The sequence below is a fragment of the Anopheles ziemanni genome, chromosome 3 (genome assembly GCF_943734765.1).
Source record: "Anopheles ziemanni chromosome 3, idAnoZiCoDA_A2_x.2, whole genome shotgun sequence".
Lineage (NCBI taxonomy): Eukaryota > Metazoa > Arthropoda > Insecta > Diptera > Culicidae > Anopheles > Anopheles ziemanni.
Genome location: NC_080706.1, coordinates 74,822,271 through 74,840,557, shown reverse-complemented (window position 1 = coordinate 74,840,557; position 18,287 = coordinate 74,822,271). Strand labels below are relative to the sequence as shown.

The window sequence follows — 18,287 nt, the reverse complement described above, 5'->3', positions numbered from 1 at the left end:
CCAATTCGCGTTCTCACACATTACTGTCATATTACCGGTTACTTTACATCCCTTCCTTTTTTCCGGTCGTTCTCGTTTATAATTTATGAATCGCTAATGAGTGCGTTTTTGAAGTCAAAAGTAACTTGATTCTTGTGAGTCTTTTTGTCATAATCCACCCAGGTCGAACAATCCGGCAGAAGGAGCTCAACACGTTTCATAATTTTCTATTTCACCAGAAGATGATGACATTTGCGAGCGAATGATTTGTGGTCAGCCGGGATTGCAATTTGTGGCTTATTTTTAATCCACACTTAGGGCAGATTTTTATGAGCTGCGAATTTCGGTCGGACGAAGGAGGACTTCACTCTTCCGCTTACGTGAACTCGGTCCGTTTTTTTTTCTATTGATTAAGTCGTCTAATTACGCTGCATCGAGAGGTTTGAATTTGCAAACGAACGAAGGAAAACCCACGCCGCACGATCGAGTGGGCAGGAGTGTTGTGAGCTGAATGGGAAAACACAAACATGCCACTGTGGAACCAGAAGCGAATGGAATTCATTTCTTTCCCCCCCCGGTTCTTCACTCCCCCGCATGCACGTTCCACCCCGTCGACGGAGGCCACCACCCACGGGGAAAAACGGTCGGTTGAAGGAAAAACCAATCAAAACCGAACGGTCGGGCGCCGTCTGACAAACACACACACACACACACGGTGTGTCCATCGTTCGCTGGATGATGTTCTCTAGTTTATCCACGTATTTGGTTTGTTTTCTTCGCCTTTTCTTGCCGGTCTTTGGCCCTAGGATGACTTGCGACTGACCACCGGTCGCCGCGGATTGATTGAAGCTGCGTGTACGATTTGTGCCGGTTCCGCCGGACGCGGCCAGCTGACGCCAGCAAACTTCCTCCGCCGCTCCCTGAGGGGATGAAGAAAATCGACACACAGACACACGCGCGCGCGGGAGAAAGAGGTTTTGGATTTGCTTCATGGCGGTGTTTGTCTTGTTTTAGTTTTCTTCTTCTTTCGCTTCGAGACCTTTCCTTGCGTTCGCCGCCAAACAGTAGCTCGACACAAAAAAATAAAAAGCAACGGGAAAGGAAGGCAACCACCGATTCGTAATGTAATGATCCCGGGCTTTCCTGCCACGATGATGATGGCGCGACGATGAAAAATCATTCACTTCCACCACCACTATCCGCAACACGGATGACGGTTCGGTTCGACTTCATTGGCGGGTCCCGGTCGCCGCCAGCAGCAGCAGCAGCTGCCGTTGCGCTGTTTTGCGGGAAAATAACAACAACTTCATCAACTACCATACACCTCCCTCCGTTCCCTCCCAAAGCGGCCAGCGCCCGCTTGTGCTCGGGATTGAATTGAGACATTAAAATCGCAGCAGCCGGCGAGCCGCAACGCAATCAGCGGATCGGTCGGTGGTCCCCACCGCTTGCCGGACGGAAAATGCCGCAAGAAAAAGGCGAACAAAACACAAACGAACGAGCAGGAGGAGGACGGTGGCGGAGGAAGAAGAAGAAAACGCAAGACACAAGAGAAAATGGGCCGAACACGCGAAGGCGCGGACGAAACAAAAAGCTCCCTCCCGAGCACGAAAGGAAAAGACGCGCGAACGAAGAGAGAAAAAAAACATCCAACTTCTTCGGATGAAAATATGCCTTCTAATGGGCCACCGACGGGTGGGTTCAAAGGGGATGGGTTGGGAGGCGCCACCGCCACCAGCCCTCCGCTCTTCCACATCCACAAATGAATCGGCGTCATGCTCTACGATCGATCGATCGAACCGATGGAGGTCGAACCACCCAAGGGCTGGGGCTGCACCAGGGTGTGCATAAGTACTAACCGGAGCGCACCGGAGGACCCTCAACGACTCAGACACACACACACACACAAATACTACGAACACCGGGAGAAACGTGCGCGATATGTTTGCCTTGGCCCGGGTTCCGCGCCGGGAGACGAAATGAAAGAGAAAAGATGCAAACAACCAGCGCCGGAGGCTGCGACTGTTTTGGATGCTGACTGGCGTGCGTGTATCCACCGGGAAGTGATTCACAAAGTATCTCGAAAAAATACATTACATTTCCGAAAAAAACACTTCAATTTTGTTGGGTTTACTATACCCAAAAACATAAAAAAGTAAAGAAACAGAAGGTAAGAAAAAGAGCAAAGCCAAATAGATTCAGCAAAATCACTTCGACGTCCTAGCAAAAATATCAAGAAAACAAGTGTAGAAAAATTTATTTTAAAAATGTCCAAAAATACGGTCCATGAGAACTCAGCACCTCTTTTAAACCCTTAAAGCACAAACTATGTTATTTGCGAGCTACAAATTTAATATTGTTTTGGAAGGAGCAAACTAATTGGCAAATAACACACAATTTTCAGACTTAAAAACCAACACAAGAACAATATAAAATTTAACAAAGACTTAACTTGATTTAAAAACCTCGCTTTCCATGTCCAAATGAGGAAATTGCAATAATGTACCATTTTTGTCACATTTTGAGACAACAAGAACAATCAAAGAACAAAATTATCAAAATATGCAATTATAAAGAACCGGTAATAATAATATACCCTTGCCAAAATATGCTTGTTGAGCAATTGAGTTATTTTGAAATGATGTTGATACAGGGTTTCCCTACATAATACCTAGGAAAAAAACAAAATTCAAAAGGAAGAGCAATCTCGATGTGGAATAAACTAAGCATACCATCATTGGGCAGCGTTTGTTTTGATTGACTCCCGACTATCGTGTGAAGGATATGCGACACTTTGAAGGCTCTTTACGGTAAGCCCCGAGTGTTCCCTCATATCCTGGCCCTAGTTTTTCTGCTCACCTCAATCGACTCAAATTTCGTCCAAACTGCATCGCACGGACCTCAAACGACGCAAAAAGCTCCACATGAAAAGCCATCCGAAAAACGGTCGTGGTAAGGTAAAAAACCGACGCCGACGGACAACGGGAAATGGCGTAAATAACGAAAGTCAGCCCACAGCCCTCCCACCACCTTCGTCCCCACACAAACGGCGAGCCCTTTTTCTCTCGAACCCGGTGCAGCATTCCGCAAGGCGGAGGCCACCCGGAGTTCCAATCGCGCGGTCGGTTTGCGCGGCGAGCGAAAGAATGCAATCTTTCGTCGAGTTACAGCCCCGCGTCCCCCCGTACCGTCCCACGCCACCCCGGCAGCGAATGGCCCAGAGAGCCAGATAAGAGCGAGGAAGGCCGCCACCCGTCTTGACAGCGACGGACAAGACACCGAACCCGAGAAGGCATTTCTTCGAGAACCGTCTTCTCCGCTTCGGCCGAGCGACGTGGGATGGTTTTCGGAGTCCGGTATGGAGACAGAAATACGATATGAAGGCAGCGAATGGGGTGGAGGGGGATTGGGTGGTGGGGATCCGCCAGCGGGATATGCGGAAACAAAAACAAACCGTGGACGAAAAACGCAAGGGAAAAGAAAATGAAATAAAATGATTGGTCTTCTGACCGACTGATCCCGGCCAAGTGCGCCGTTTTTATTGGAGTCGACGTGCGCCAAGCGCATTTTAACCTTGCGATGTCTGGTTGACTTCTCCTTCTCCCAGTTGTTACAACAAGTAAACGTTGCAGAATTTTTAAAACATGTTATTTCGAAAAGAAAAACACATTTAAAAGAATGTAATTTAAGAAACAATATTCTTTCTGTTTCAGTAAAAAAGCTAATATTTCTATCCCAAAAGCTCGAAAAGATGGTTTCAATAAGGGTTTTTTTTTGTATTTTTGATAAAAAACAACTAATTAGCCAACGCGTTGATCATGCAAGGGTTATTTTTCTATGTACCTTTCGTACCTTCGACATCGTGGGATCGTGCTGCACGCATCCGGATTTTACTTCATTTCTCGTTTTCCCATCGCTCTCCGCCGTCGTGAGACATTCCTACCGCCTCATCCCCTCCCTCCTTCCACCTCCACATACCAACCGCATTTTCCTAATCCACCCCCCCGCGGCTTCGATTCGATCTTCGTGCCGACGCTCAGCTGACTCTAGCTTATGTCTCAATCGCGAAAGGCATCAACTAAAGCCCCATCAGGGCCGAGCAGCAGACCTTCTACCACCCGTTCGGCGGTCGGTTAATGGAGTCTGGTACAACCACCATCTGCGGTATTATCCCTTTCCGGACGACGCGACCCGGTTCGGGGTGTGCGGGGTGCGGAAAACATTGCAATTCTCGGCACGCCAATGCAGAGCCGTCGAGCCGTAAATAGAGATATTACAATCACAATATGCACATCAACAAAGCACTCGAAGGCGGGGGGAGGGGAGTGGGGGTGGGCATTATCGTTATGATGAAATTTTTATTTACGATTTAAATTATAAGGTGCCCGACTGGCGAGGCGGGTGTTTTCCCGCGTTCGATCGCCTTGTTATCCTGTCTGCTGATTATTGGTTTGCGGTCATAACGAGGTGGAAGCATTTTCTTCTGACTGTAAGCCTTTTAGACACATCGAAACGACATCCATTTGAGGTTTAAGCACAAGTTTACGGAACGAGATAAATTTAAATATTTCTATTTCTAAACACACTTTTTTAATTTAAAGTCACATTAGTGAAAACCTTTGAAAAAACACTCGACGGTTACTCTTTTTACTTAAAACTAAATAGAAGAGAAAACACCGTTTTAAAAAATCGAACCCCGCCCAAGCGACAACCTAAAACCGATCGTCGACATTAATCGATTTTTGATTTCGTAAACGTTCGTCGATTGGTCATCCATTCCGTCGGTGCTCTTTCCCAAGCTGTGTAGGCTACTCGCACGCTCAAACCGATGACGAATTATGCCCGTCCTAAAAGTACGTACCACCGGACGGACGCCAGACTGGGGAGGGAAGGGGGAAAGAAAAAATTAACGGCAAAGCGGATGAGTGTGCGGTGACGGCGGCGACGGCCAATTGATCAGAAATTGAGCTTGATCTTCCCGTTCATGTCTGCCGTAGCGCCACCAAAAGCGCGCGGCGCTATCTCGGCGTTTGCTTTCCTTTTTTTAACCTCTCTACTCTCCACCGTTGCTTTGTTTTACCTTTTCTCGCTCGTGCTGTCTCTGTTTGCACGGCGCAACGGTGGGTTTCTGTTTCGTCTCGCTCCACTCGTGGCTCCAGCACGGCCAACAGGTTCGGTTCCGGACGATGAAGAAATAAAATATAATTAAGATGTTTATTCTGCCGTACCGGGTGGTGTTGTTGTGGTCGCCAAGGCGAATTCCCAGGCCGAAGCACTCTCACCGAGTGTCTCTAGCAGTTGGGCTACGTCACAATACACGGGATCACGATCGGGAGCGAGAGCGAGTGGCAAGATCACGCAAGGCTTGGCTGAGATGAGACACGATCGTTGATGAGATGCCGCAACAGCAAAGGGGAGTGAAGCATCATTAACCTCATCTTCACCGTCATCATCCTTCTCTCAGCGTTCCACGCTCGCTCACTGGGTGAGAAATCATGGTTGTTTTCTACCATCGCACGATGTAATCGGTCGGTTGTTATTTTATTCCTCATCTTGTTGTTTTTTATATCTTGTTTTGCTCTCCTTCCTTTTCGAGTCGCCCACCAGCGGCGGCAGAAATACAGCCACGGGAAACCGGTGGATCGCACGGAATGGCGCGGTGAATCGGTAATGACATATTTAGTAGGAACGATGAGATGATGAAGCCATCACAAAAGCCGCTCCACCGACCATGTTTACTAGCTGCTTCTCTCGATCATTCCATCATAGGCGAGATGGCTTAATGTGTTAAGGTAGAGTAACTTGAGTTGAAAAAAAATTAAAGTAGAAAATATCTTCTAAAATGGTCAAGAAATAATATAAAAATTGAGAAATAAGTAAAAAAACAAACAGGCTTTACAACACAATCACATTTTTATAAAATTCCACGCTCTGCGCTACCACCGAAAAACAAATTCCAGTGCAAATGGAACAACAATATTGACCGAACATGTAGAAGACAAAAACTCGATCACGTCAAAGGTGTTAAGGTCACGCACAGTAAACCGAAGAAATTTAGGGAACAGAAAGGCTATCGAACGAGTGAAAAGGTTTGGGCACAAACTAACCCACGATCACGGCGGTCCTTTTCGTTTCGGAAAAGAAAATAAACACATTTTCTCCATCTAGGGACGAACGCATGCGTTGGCGACGAATCTAACATTCAGCAGTGGGAGTTGATTGATCGAGTGGCGGAGGAGTAGGAGGAAGAAGAGAAGGAGAGAGAAAAAAACTAAGATAGCAAAACAACACGGCAACAATCGCGTATTACTGCTACCCACGAGATGTTTTCGGCCGATGAAGGAATGCGCGTAAGCAAAACGGTAGTTGATTGCAGTGTTTTTATTATTTTATTCCACCCTCCCCTCCCCCTTTGTTCCCCTCTCATCCCACCCTTCCAGCTCAGGGCAGTAAACAAACAGGACCACAGTGGACGCTGGCTATTTACTTTTCACACTTTCCCAGTGTGGCGATAAATTGAGCAGAACTGTAAATTGGTCGTTAATTGAAGAATGGCGTCGACGGCGGGTTTTCGAAGCGACCATCCCCCATCCATCGACGGTGTTTTTTTTTGGGGTGGCCGGGGAAACCCATTCGTGGCGTTTCTGGGAACCAACTTTTTCGGAGTGGCACCAATCGAGCTCCCGGGCGCTCGAAAAGGTGTGACTTTTCCCTTGATTTTGGGAAGGGAAAAACTGAGAAAAATCGAGAACAAGCAAACGAAATCGAACGCCACGGGGGCCATCCATTAGGCGGGGAGGAGAGAAGGGAAACTAAACCTAAAACCGACCAAGCAAAAGGGAAGTAAAAACAAGAAGGCGCAGAAAAGCAGGCAACGGGTTCCACTTCCGGAAACGCTGATCGATCGAACGATCGATAAACGGAAGCGGGATCGCAAATCGCGATGTATAAAAAAAGGGAAACAGCGCCAACCAAAGAAACAAAAAAAGGCCACGAAAGACACACACATAAAAAAAGAGTAAAACAACGCAACGAATAAGCGCTCAATGAAACGATTCTGGTTGACATGCGGACGCGAAGTGGAAGGTGAAAAAAGGGGTGGGAAGGGGAGCCAAGGAAGTGCGGGCCCGGCCAACGTCTCTCAGTGGAACGACGACCCCCAACGTACGCACGCGGGCCGGGCGCGAGAAGAAGATCAGAGAAAAAAGGGGAAGCGAAGAAGATGAAGACAAGATGACGACCGAAAAAAAGAGCAAAAAGCGAAGCACGAACGATTCGAAAAATGCGGTCCACGCTCAAGCGAGCGCGCGGCATGCGAGCCGAGAAAGCGCGAGAAAGGGAAGACCATGGAATGGGAAAGGAGGAGAAGACGAAGAAGATGTCAGGGGGGGAGGGAGGGAGGCAGATGGGGGAATTGTTTAATCTGATATTCGGACCTACCGCATCGCGGTCCCGCAGCTCTCTCACACACACACACCGGTCTTCGTCACCGCCAACCGCTAGTGCAGGGAATTCCCTTGCGGCGTCTACGCACAGCCACTACCGCGACACACACACACAGGCGCACAGAGGAATGCAAAAGGAGATGGAGGGGCAGAAGGAGGCGAAAACCGAAAACATACGCAACGAAACGCCTTACTCAAGCCTTGATCTCCGCGGGGTTCGCGAGATGAACATGCCGGGTTGCCGTCGCCGCCGCGTGCGTTACATCAGAAACCCACACATACACACACACATCGATGCACGATCGTGGCGCTACGCATTCATAGTACGGATGCGCGATCGTCGCCCGTCCTTTGCGCTGGTTTGTGCTCCGCTTTTTAAGCGGCCCTTCTTGTTTTTTTGAAGAAAGTCATCCCAAGAAAGGTCATCCGGGATAAACAGCGAGACGAAGAAAAAGGATCTCTCCGTCAGAAAACGTCGCAAAAATTAGGTGACATTTTAAATTGACTAATCCTGAGTAGAAGAATAATCGAACATCATTGAAAGAACTCGAAAATATTTATTTTCCAACAAAATACCATATCCTCTAGCTAGCACATACAACATATGAATATAAAAATGCGTTAACCAACAGAAAAAAACTTAAAGTTAGCTCCTTTGGATCCTGTCCAAAATTTACTGGTCCAAATCTTGGCTAAGGTCAAATATGAAGCAGTCAAACATCAACGAAATTCACAAAACAAGTCAAACCAGACACGTGACACATTAATTAAAAGAAAAAAACATTTTTTAAAGAATATTTGATCAACACAAACATCATAAAATTTATCTTATCGCGTTTGCAATAACGCAACCTTGCACCAATTTAACGAGCAAAAGGTTACGCTTCTTTTGGTCCAATTGAACCGGAACAAGGTGAACAAGTGTGTAAGACAAATGATAAACACTCGGAATCCTCTGCGAAGCCCCAAGAAAATATTCCATTGAAAAGTTCTTTTAAATTAATTATTTTCTTAAGTATTTTAGCGAGAAACAATTAATGAAAATAAACAATAAATAGTCAATTAAAATAAAATTCTCTTCTACAGCAACAACTTTTGCGGACAACTACTAATAGAGGAATTCAACTGCAATTTCTTGAGCAAGTTGATCGGTTTCAAAAGTCTTAAGAATGCCCAAAAAAGCGTAGTTAATTTATGAACAACAAGAAGCATCGTAAGTTGAAAGATGCAAAATTATTTATGTTCACAAGGTTTGATGTTTTCGAACGCAATTAAAGCTCTTTGATTAAAGTGTAACTTTCACACGAAGATAACTGCAAAGAGCGCAAACCACCGTCAGGTCAAGGTGGTCACAATTGGAGCAAACCAGCGCCAGGAGGATCGCCTCTAATCGGAAGACCCCGAGCGAGAAAGTGAATTCTGACCCATGACAGCATTCCGGCCAGCAATAAAACCATCCAATAATCTTCCAGAAAACCTTTAACTGAACCGTGGCGTCCATCCCGGGACAAGCCGGTGGGAAAAAGCACCTGAAGGGAGGAGTTGCTTTGGTAAGGGGGTTTGATGGGTGCAATACGAAAGAGATCGCGAACCAGCGGGGGTGAAAGAGAGACAGAGAGAGTCGCCTAGCCGGGTGGTCCCGCACGCCCCGAAAGACAACATCAACAACAACAGCAGCAGCAGCAGCCAGCGGGCAGGGAATAAGCATAACAATAAGCAGCAGCAGCAGCAACACAACCAGAACGACGACAGCGAGTGCTGTTGTGCTGTGAGTGTGCGAGATGGCGTGTCGTTCGGTTGTTAGGGGTTGCTTTGGAGATCGCGTCCCGTATGCCAAATAAGGAGATTCCGTCCGGAGGCCCATCCATCGTCGGATCGGCGATCCACACACCTTCTCCCAAGGTGGTGCTTGTCTTCTTCGTGTTTTCTTACGACAATTTTGTCCTTCTTTTTCATCCTCTTTTTCTTGTCCTGTGCCACGCCGTATGCGGAGTGTGTCGTCACGGAGTGCGACGTGCCGAAGATGCACATGGGGCTTGGCTGACGGCTTCACCTGCATGCATACACACACACGAACAAACGTACATGTGCCGCGTTTGATCGTGCAACAAACTAAGGAAGAGTCAAGTCTGTTCCCACCGAGTCTCACCCTCTCTTTCTCTCTCGCAAGTGAATGGGAAATCGCGAAACCATCATCACCATTTCTTTTTATTACTCGCGAATCCGAATCCCTTCGCTGGCGGGCGCTCCCCCATCTCCCCATACCTCTCTCCCCGTGCCATCAGCCCGAGGCGTCTTGTCACTGACCTACGCGGATTTAAATGCAGCCAGAATACGGCACACACCCTCCGCTGTGTGCGTATAGGTAGGGCTAATCAATCTTCAGCGTGTCCCATGTGTGCGGATTAAGTGGAAGAGAGGGGAGGGGGGACATAGCGGCACGTCAGGGAGCGGAGATCGCGTGCGATCGCGTGCACACAGGCAGGTACAATTTTTACACACACGTCAACGAGTGACGTATAAAGTAGTATTCGACGAGATTCATTAATATGAATCATTCACCGAAGATTCATTCAGATGGATTTATAACTCTTTTGGGATTCGAATCTTAAAACATTGATTGGGATCTTTCGATACCTCAATGAATCTTCACGAATCGTTCATGAATCTTTCATGATTCTTTCGTTCAAGCGACCTAAAACAACAAAGGACTCTTGGCTCATTTTGTGAGCTTAATTTTTTTAATGTGTTTACATTCCTTTTGATGTTTGTTTACATCCAGTATGCCGTGTTAGGGGTCAGGAGACAAAGTTGACAGCACACCAAAGAGATGTGATCGGATGGAAACCGATACGGAATCTCTCGGAATCATTAAAACGTAGCAAAGAGTCATTCATATTCATGAGTCTGAATCTGAATTACACACCTCTACAGTTTGGTAAATTAATTAGCGGAAGGAAAATGTTTCTTAAAATTCACTTAGCCAACAAGCAAATGGCGCCAGGCAGACGATTTTTTCTGGGCTGCATTCCACACCGGATGTGCGCCCCATTACCGTTGCTCACCCTTACCTTCTACTTCATTCCCCGTTGGTTGGTGCTTGGCGGTTGCAAATCATGTATGGAAATTAAATGCTATTAATTTCACACGGCATTTGCGTCCAAAACAACGTATTACGAAGCGAGAACCTGCGCAATCAACAGGCGATTGCACACTCAGTCACTGAGCCGATTCTCAGAGGCGCCATCTTTATCTTTAGTATGTCGTCGATCCAACAGGCACCATCCAAGTTAATTCACGAACTGGTCAATGTAATGTTGCTAGGCGGTCGCAGGGTTGGTATGGTCGACCAATCGATGGTTCATCGGTTCATAAAATAGAAAATCCCCCATACTGGTGACAGCTATGAGCAATTTTTATGCGAAGCTTATTGTTATTGCGCGTGCATTTGATAGCAACATTGGCGCCGAGAGGTTGTCTAAACCTAAACCAATTCCCATAAACCTTCTAATGCAATCGGCCGGCCGTCGACGAACAATCGAACAGTTTAATTACAACAAATCAACCCAATCAAACGCGAGCCGCCAAGCGAATGATAGTTGAAACCTGCGGAGTTGTGGCAGCATTCAGGTTCATTAGGCGAACCATCGCCGGACTAGACTTGGACTGGTGAGTCGTGTGATCGTTTGCTAGATGCATTTGGCGGCATGCGCACGCAAGCGGTTGTAATATTTCCACGAGTCACGAGCAATCAAGGGTTGAAATAATTGCGTAATAAACATGTAAGTTTAATCGCGAACCCATGCCATTCGGCTTTGATCCACCAGGATCGCGGATCGAAGGGACCTTTCTCCACCTTTTGCACGTCGAGCTAAAAGGTGCTGCGGAAGACAACCTCGGAGACCTCCTCTCGAGTGTGCTAGATAGAGATGATGGACTTACGGCCTCTGCAGTGACGCTCTCGATCGTGTGTCATCTTCAAACAGCGAGTCGTCCAACGGGTCGAAAGAAGAGAAAGTCGTCCGTAAAGTAATTCACCAAAGCTGAAAGGTTTACAACCGCAGCTAATTTGAAGAACGGACACATCGCCAAGCAATGTTGCAGTAATTGTCTGAACTCTCAACAGTCTCTGGGAGCCAAAGAACCGAATTTCCCGCCGCAGAGCGCGATTTTACCGTTTAATTAAACACACTTTGTTCAAGCTTTAATTAACCGAACACACCAGCAATTAATTATCATTCTCTTTAATCTTTTTGCTACCGTTGCCACAATTTGCAGCGAGTTGTTCGCTAACGAAGGAAAACGACGGGAACTCACTTCTGGTGCAGTTGCAATCGTAAATTATACGTACGATGTGGCAGACGACTAAACAAACAAAGCCAGGAATGGTGGCAGAAACAAAACAAAATAAAAGCAAAGCCATAATCCTGCGATTTCGCTAGAGTAATCATTCTGCAAGTTGTTTTTGGGGGAGTACAGAAGATCGGAGAGGATAGGTTTGTTTGCATTCCGATAAACACACAGTAGCAGCACACTTTGGTCGACTTCCTTTCTCCATTTGTTGCTTGTTTTGCTTCCGCCGACCGGTAGTGGAGTTGATTTATACATATTTTCCCGCCCGAGAACACGACGTCGTTCGGGGCCGTGCCGTGAAAAATATTGCCAAGTGAGAAGCTGTCAAAGCATATTATTGCGCGCTAACGTAAACACAAATATCCGCATCCGTGTTTATTTCTCCGCATGGCTTCGATCGAGGCTTACCAGCGTATGCGCTTCGATCACGAGACATTTTTTAACGAAGCGATCGTATGGAGTAAACTGCAAACGGTCCAACATCAGCCACGATCTTGTGAATGATCGGAATGGGTTCGCAGAAATGTCGTAAACGGGAAGTCAGTGAAAAAGGATGGAGAGAAATACAGACACACACACTAAAACCAGCACTCGGTTGAGAAGAAAGGCTACGTAACCATCTCCGCAAACCTCCCGGACCGGATTAAAAACAAAACCAGAATAACAAATTATGGCTCAGAAGATCCGAACCGTTGCCGTCGAGAATGGGCGGAATCCGGTAGCACCAGAGACAATACACCCCAGCGACGATGACGGCGACCGTGGCTACGACGTCAAGATTGCAGCGCTCAGATAAAGCAATAAACTGGAGAGGTACTTTTTGGGTGGCTTTCTTTAACGACCACCGGACAACCACCCAGAACGGGGACCCACTGAGGACACCAAAAACTGAGGGAGCGAAGAAGTCGAGCAGAAAACGATGTTAATGAAAACGCATGAGTTGAAATGGTGGCCCCAATTGCTCCACACTCCCGGTTCGGCCGTGTTCCGAGAAGTGAAGCAAGATGGCATCAGAAGATTGCGTACTTTTGACATTCCGCTAGCATAAACTGTCAAAGCACGGATGTCTGCTATACGAAGGGCGGCGGAACTCGGACAACTTATTTCATATGGGATACCTTTAAAGCATGGCTGTGCTTCTTCTACTTCACAATGGTCTGAACAACCGACGAGAACTTCTTTCCATCGCATTGTCGGTCATTCTGGCGTTCGAACGAAACTAGAAAAACTAGTTGCCCATGGGTTCGGAATGTGTGGCCTAGTCAAAAGCCACGAAAAAGAAGCTCTGGAAAGGTCAAGCCCATTAGCACCTCGGAGAGCACGAGGGCCGATCGTGTGAGTCATGCTGGATTTAGAGCTAAAGGAGAAACTGAAGAAATCTATATTCGGCCACGATAAACTATGACTAAAGTAGGTCACAGCATATTCCCTAAACTTGATGTATTAATTTGTTACCAACCAATTGCTACAGAACTCTGATCTTACATAACGAAGTCTTGAAACCGCGTCTGTAGTAAGGCTTAGGTTTAAGCTCGCAACGGATTTTCGGTTCACAATCTGAAACATCGAAGATCAAGTTCTGCCAGCTTTCGAAATTACCTCGTCGTTCCAAACTGACCGCACGCGTACGAAAAACGATTAATAACACGGTGCCGGCGCACGCATGACACAGTCCCCCTCCGGTGCGTTTTAGATCCAATTGCCTACAAATGTAGACACGGCACGGCGACGTCTAGACCTGTGAAGCTTGGAGCCTGTTGGATAAAGTTGACCGCGTACGAAACGGACCGCAAATAAAGATCACAGACTCCCGCGAAGTGACAGTTTCATCTCTAATGCAAATCTGGTGTCTAGCTGTGCGGACATGTCCATGCTTCGACCATGAATGGAAGGTTGCCCCGGGTCGGTCGTGTCTTGCGCTTGACGCTTTTTCACGCAGTCAGTCGGTAATTTATGGCCAATCCCAGAGATTGCCTTTATTTTAGTAACCACGATTGCGATCACGCAACGTGGAGGATTGAACCGTAGGTAGATTAACTTAAAACCTGAAACTGTCAACAAAGCTGTGGTTTAAAACACTCTTATCACAATTGGTAACGGTCCATTGATTTTGTTACATAGATCCCAACAAAGACCCAAAGGTTTGAATGGCTAAGACAATAGACCAAGGTTCCCTAGTACCAAATATAACCCTTAGGGTTTCCGCTCATAATGAACGGACTATAGACTTTATTCCCTTAAAGTATGTGAAGAGAATATGAAAACAGACACAATTCTCAAGACCAAATCGATATTGATGGTTGGGAATCAATCGATCAAGTTAAACTTCTGCCCTGCCCAGTGATTAATATCGAGGACATCGCAGTCGTCATCGAAGATCCAACGTGACCTCTGCTGGCGGCAACGGTATTGATCGATCAGGAATGTCTCTGCCTTTGCGCCGTCTGGAGTGGAGGTTTGGCACGTTTCGCATCAGCCTGTGTCTAGCCGATGATGTACGATGTCAGGCGACCGCCGGGAGCTGATGTGAAGTCCAGGCACGTAGTAGCGCCTACTTCGAAACAGCGCGCCTGATCAGCTGCTGGAACGATGTCGCTGGGATTGTTTGTAAATTCGATGCCTTGTTGTGGTGACTGGGCCGCGCCTTATCAGGCGTCGGGCGGCTTTGGAGCGTGCCGCGACATCGTTCGGCACAGTCAAGGACCCAATAACAATTCCGCCGATCGCATTTCATTCAATTGCGATGTTCATTCATTCGATTTGCTGGGTGGCCGCAGTTTCTAGCCCACGACTTCCACGACTAGGCGGGACGTTTTGGAATTCCTAGTGACGACACTCGTGTCATTGCTTGAAGTTTGGGGAATGGAATTCCAGAACCGGTCCGTTACAAACTCCATCGCTCCAGAGGAGGTGACGGGAACTCCAGAATCCAGAATCCTGTTACCCAAACCGCTGCCTGTGTACACTGTTGGGAGTCGTAAATACGCTAATCCTCCCTGACGCATTGCCTCTGTCGGGGCGGTATTTTCAACCCTCTTCATCCCGTCACTAAAGGAGAAGGAAAGCCGTTCACCATATGCCACCGACCTCGCCCGATTCCACAGGAACGGAAGATATATAGCCGGAGGTCGACGTTCAATAATGCATCGAGACCACCACCACCAGCTCCCTCGCTTCGGAGAAGGTTCGCTGCGGAGTACCGTCCAAAATAAAAAGGGACCGAAAAACCCACATCGAATTTTCCACCACCGAGCGATCGTTCGAGGGTCGACACTGACATCGACAGAGGAGAGGTAGGGCTAGATGATTTCTTTTGATGTCTTATTTTACCCTGCCCAGCCGTCCCTTCCAGCGCTGACACTGTGAATGCTGTGTCCACCGTTGTATGCTGTGTTCGTTCGTTTTGGGTTTGGATGTTGTTTCCTCTCCCTCCTTCGCTCGTTTCCTCCATTCCTGCCCATTTCGTCTTTCGTAAGTATCGCTCTGCCGCGTCGATGGGGCGACGCGCTGATCGACAAAGGTTCAGGAGGCAGAAAGGAAATAAAAGGAGATAAGCCGTCGTCGGGGCGGAGGGTGCTCGCCTAAAGAGCCAAGCCCCGAACACGAATGACCACCTTGTGCCTGAACGGAGTGGCAATGGTGCCCCGCTGGCAGCGCGAGGCTATGCTTTGCCAGCGGGTTTGGTTGCCTTATGCTGCACGGCTATGTTACGCCGTCTATCTATCCGCCTGTTTCGCTTTCTCCACCCTCCCCGCCCCGTGCTGCCATGCCTCCTGCAGCCTCCGGTTGGCGTAACCGTTTTCGATCGGCCACGTTTGTACCAGCGGCACTCACCCCCGGGGACGGGCGAGTCGATTGAGTTGTAATGGTTAATGGAATAATATCGTCCGGAGGGAGCTGACTTTGCCGCAGTCTCGGCCGACTGCGGTGGTCCATTCGGGATGACGTGACGTTGTTTTGGTTGCGTCCCATTCCCCACGAGGCGATCTCTCAACCGCGAGGCGATCTTCTGTCTCATACTTTTTCTTGGACAATGCACGAGTTCCATAGGAATTGAATTAAACTCTGATGGTCCCTTCTATTGACAGTTTTGACAGTCGACAAATACAGCGTTACGAAAGGTACCTTAATAACTGTATGCTGTTGTGTATGACTTGTGAGTACTCCTTCCCTCTGCTCGTCTTCAGTGAGACCTTACGAAAGGTCAAAGGTGACACATATTGTTAGTGTAGTTTCTTCAAATACAATGTGGGTAAACTATAAGAACAACCTTGATCAACTCCGCTGCAGTATATCTGCAGTATACCAAACCACATTTCTCAACCTTCGCTAGTACAAAGAAATGGATGAAGTTTGAATATGGTCCACATAAACAACGCTGAAAAGACAGTCGAGCTTACCTTCTCTATTTGATCCAGCGCTATCGACGCATCGAACCAGCTCGTCCGGATGTAGAGGTCGGAGAATACTTTCTCGTCCACGGTGTCCCCGTGGGTGTCGGGTACCCTCGGGAGGCTATCCATCGTTGGCACCACCATAGTTTGTTTGACGTTGTCGTTGTTGCTGCTGCTACAAACAATCGTATTTTCGAAATTCGGTTCACCTCACGCACCCTTCAATTTACATGCACACACACACGCAGATACACAGACAAATATGCACGCACAAGCACACACAAACTCCCACGCAGATCCTTGCGCTGTAGTAGGCTCTGGGGAGATGTGGATCTTTTCGCTTCTTTTCTCCAGAATTTCTTTCACTTTCTTTCACTCGTGCTTATTTCTTCTTCATTCCAATGAACTCACTCTCGTTAGTACCGTGAAGAAGAGGTGAAAGAGGGTAGCTTCCTTCACTTCCTAGCACTCGCGCACTGCCCCTCCTGGCTCACCACGACGATCGCACACCGTGCCACTTGTGAAGTGGCCACTTCACAGAACTCTCGCCGATGGGGAGAAATTCAAATCGAAACCATTGATCACCGCTCGTGCCACGATTGAGGTGCACATTTTTGCTCCTACCTTCCTTGGGAATCCAAAACTGAACTGCTAACCGTGGGGGGGTGCACAACACACCCTACTCGGTAGGGATGCTTGGGTGTTTACTTCTCAGTTGCACTTTTCAGAACACTTGCTCGCGGAAAAATAAAAGAAACAATCTGTGTCACACACCAGCAAACGGGATTCTGTAGTCGTAGCGGGGAAAAATAATTTTCCACCGTTCGGAATTTGTGACCGACGAGCGACACGACATAAACGCTCTCCGATCGACGGCAGGCCCTTTCTGACGGATTCGGTTCGGCTTCGAACCGTCCGGAGTCTGTGTCGGGTCGGACAGGAGGACACACGAGAAAAAAACACACAAATCCACAGGCCGTGCGCGACAAGCCCAAAAATTGTTTACCTCTGTCTCGCTCTGGCACGTTCGTCCTGCTGTGGACCGCTCGCGGGGTTTCGATTTTCAAACTGCCCCTGCCTGCTGCTCTCCTCGCCCCGCGCCGGCGAAGATCGTTTTCCGTCGTTTTGACTTTGTTTTCCGTCGAACAGAGATATCTTCTCCGTTTGCCCTTCCGCTTTTCGTTTTGGACTTTTCCTGCCTTTCGCCCTTTCCGCGCCGTTCCCCGGCTCGACCTATCGGCTATCCCTTTTCCCGCTCGCTTGCCCGCTCGCTTCAGCAGCCGAGCCCACCGAAGGGAAGGTTTTCTTTTGGAAGTTTCCTTTTCTTTACAAATTTGCGTTTCGTTCTCCCTTCGAGCCTCTTCTTGGGTGTTTTCTTTCTTTTGTTTCGCCCTCTTCGCTTCAGACCTCCGTTTTTTTTTTTGTTCGTTCGTGCTCCTCTACTCCGTTGTTGATTGCTTTCTTTCAACTCCACGCGCGTTCGTACGTTCGTAAGGTCGAATGCGTGGCTTCTTGCTCTCGCGCGCGCTCGAGATCACCTTTTCCCAGTTCCGTTGGGTTTGGTTATTTATGTCTTACTTCGGCGCGCCGTCGTCCCGTGGGGAGAAGACATGCAGCATAAACATAAATGACGATCTTGAGGTGCACACACAGAGCCGGTCACAACAACGCACATACGCGGAAAAGGTTGCATGCGTGTACCGGAGACGTTTTCCGATCTCTCCGTCTCGCCGTTGCAGTGACGTCGTACTTTTTTCGATTTTCCACCAACAAAACCGGCACTTCTTTTAGATCATCCCACCGCGCGGGCGATGAAGCTGTAGATAATGATGTTAGGGAAGCTGTTGGAGCTCCTCGAGACAATCTACGATCGAGTACTTCCGTTTTTCCTTTTGCGGCCCACTCTCGATTGATTCGCTTTTCCAGACCACCTGCTGTTGCTTCGTTGTGCGATTGGTAGATCTACAGTTTTCTAATCGTGTCGAGAATAGTTGATTTCGCAGCTGCCGAGATTTTCCTTAAAACTCCTTGACGGTTATGGTATTGTAATTTTTTAGTACTTTTCCTATCGCACGCACTGCACAGCACTGTTATGACAATTATGTAGGCCGTTTGA

General features: G+C 47.8%; 1 protein-coding gene across 1 annotated transcript in view; it reads right to left on the bottom strand.

The window, feature by feature from the left end:
• Window positions 1–17,969, bottom strand: part of LOC131288804 (protein patched) — a 40,940-nt gene extending 22,971 nt beyond the window's left edge. The window contains exon 1 of the mRNA XM_058317979.1: window positions 16,178–17,969. Within this exon, the coding sequence (XP_058173962.1) occupies window positions 16,178–16,315 (138 nt within the window). The 5' untranslated portion in view covers window positions 16,316–17,969. The remainder of the gene's footprint in view (window positions 1–16,177) is intronic.
• Between the last annotated feature and the right edge of the window lie 318 nt (window positions 17,970–18,287).